Source organism: Palaemon carinicauda, chromosome 30 (genome assembly GCF_036898095.1).
Source record: "Palaemon carinicauda isolate YSFRI2023 chromosome 30, ASM3689809v2, whole genome shotgun sequence".
Lineage (NCBI taxonomy): Eukaryota > Metazoa > Arthropoda > Malacostraca > Decapoda > Palaemonidae > Palaemon > Palaemon carinicauda.
The window spans coordinates 27948278-27949867 of NC_090754.1; the positions used below are offsets into that span (position 1 = coordinate 27948278).

At 39.9% G+C, this 1590-nt stretch overlaps 1 protein-coding gene across 1 annotated transcript; it reads left to right on the plus strand.

Moving 5' to 3' along the window:
* Positions 1–174: 174 nt before the first annotated feature.
* LOC137623438 (tropomyosin-2-like) lies at positions 175–846 on the plus strand. The gene has a single exon (XM_068354273.1). The coding sequence runs from the start codon at positions 175–177 to the stop codon at positions 844–846; it is 672 nt and encodes a 223-aa protein (XP_068210374.1).
* The last annotated feature ends 744 nt before the right edge of the window (positions 847–1590 follow it).

The following is a 1590-nucleotide window of genomic DNA, read 5'->3' on the forward strand; positions in this document are numbered from 1 at the left end:
GAGTTATCTACAGACAACGATCAAATTCGTGATGAGCTTTTGGCCAAGTCATACGTAGAAACTGAGTTAGAAAATTCCCGTGAGGAAATTCGGATACTCGAGAAGAAGCTGGAAAGAGTAACACGAGATCTCGAAACAGCCAACGAGAGAGCTGATAAGAAAATTAAGGATCTTATGGCAAGGCTAGAGATAGCTGAAAGTCAAAACGATGAACTTCGAGAGGAGCTCTCGTCCAAGACATTTGTTCAGGTAAGAGAAATTGATGTATGTAATAACATCGGTAACTTAGCTTTAATGGATGATTTACATAGAGCGAATAATAATATAGAGTCGCTTTTTGTAAGTCTAGAAAAGCTGAAGCTCGAAAACGATCAAATTCGTGATGAGCTTTTGGCCAAGGCATACGTAGAAACTGAGTTAGAAAATTCCCGTGAGGAAATTCGGATACTCGAGAAGAAGCTGGAAAGAGTAACACGAGATCTCGAAACAGCCAACGAGAGAGCTGATAAGAAAATTAAGGATCTTATGGCAAGGCTAGAGATAGCTGAAAGTCAAAACGATGAACTTCGAGAGGAGCTCTCGTCCAAGACATTTGTTCAGGTAAGAGAAATTGATGTATGTAATAACATCGGTAACTTAGCTTTAATGGATGATTTACATAGAGCGAATAATAATATAGAGTCGCTTTTTGTAAGTCTAGAAAAAGCTGAAGCTCGAAACGATCAAATTCGTGATGAGCTTTTGGCCAAGGCATACGTAGAAACTGAGTTAGAAAATTCCCGTGAGGAAATTCGGATACTCGAGAGAGAAGCTGGAAAGAGTAACACGAGATCTCGAAACAGCTAACGAGAAACTTATGGAAAAGAGCGACTTGGAGGAATACGTCGAAAGTGCTGACAAAGAGATAGGAACACTCTTGGCTGAACTGGACAGCGTCAAGGCTGAAAACAAGAGACTGAAGACCGAAAACGTTTGTGAAAAGGCAAGCTTTGGAAAGTGAACTTAATGCTGCAGTAGAGGAAGTCTATAGAATAGGGACTAAATTGGATGCTGTCCTGGAGGAGAACACCAAATTGAAGACTGAACTATTAATCAAGAAAGGACGTGGTGTGTGATCTGGAGATGGCTGAGGAGGAACTGGATAAACTCTGGAAAGAAATTGCTGGTGTTAAAGAAGAGAATAGGACGACTGAAAAGAGACCTCTCGGAGGAGAGAGCCACAAACAATGCGTTGATGGATGCCGACGAGAAGAATAAAATTCTGGAAGAAGAAATTAGGAATCTCACTTCCGTGGCAGACGAATTTGCAATTTATAAGGAGAAGTATCAACTTATGATGGAAAGAAATATGAACCTAGATATGGAATTAAATATTAAGAATTATGCTATTACTCAACTTGTAGAAGGTCTCTCTCAAATACACCCCGAGTTGAAGGAATTATATAATAAAGAAATTTCTGGTGAGCAGACTGGGGATTTGATATGGGATAGCCAGTTGAATAGATTCGCCCTTCAAGAGACGAGAAGGCAGGGCAGGAAAAAAAATCTAAAGAGGAATTAAACCGCAACACAAAATGTAACAAAATCTGG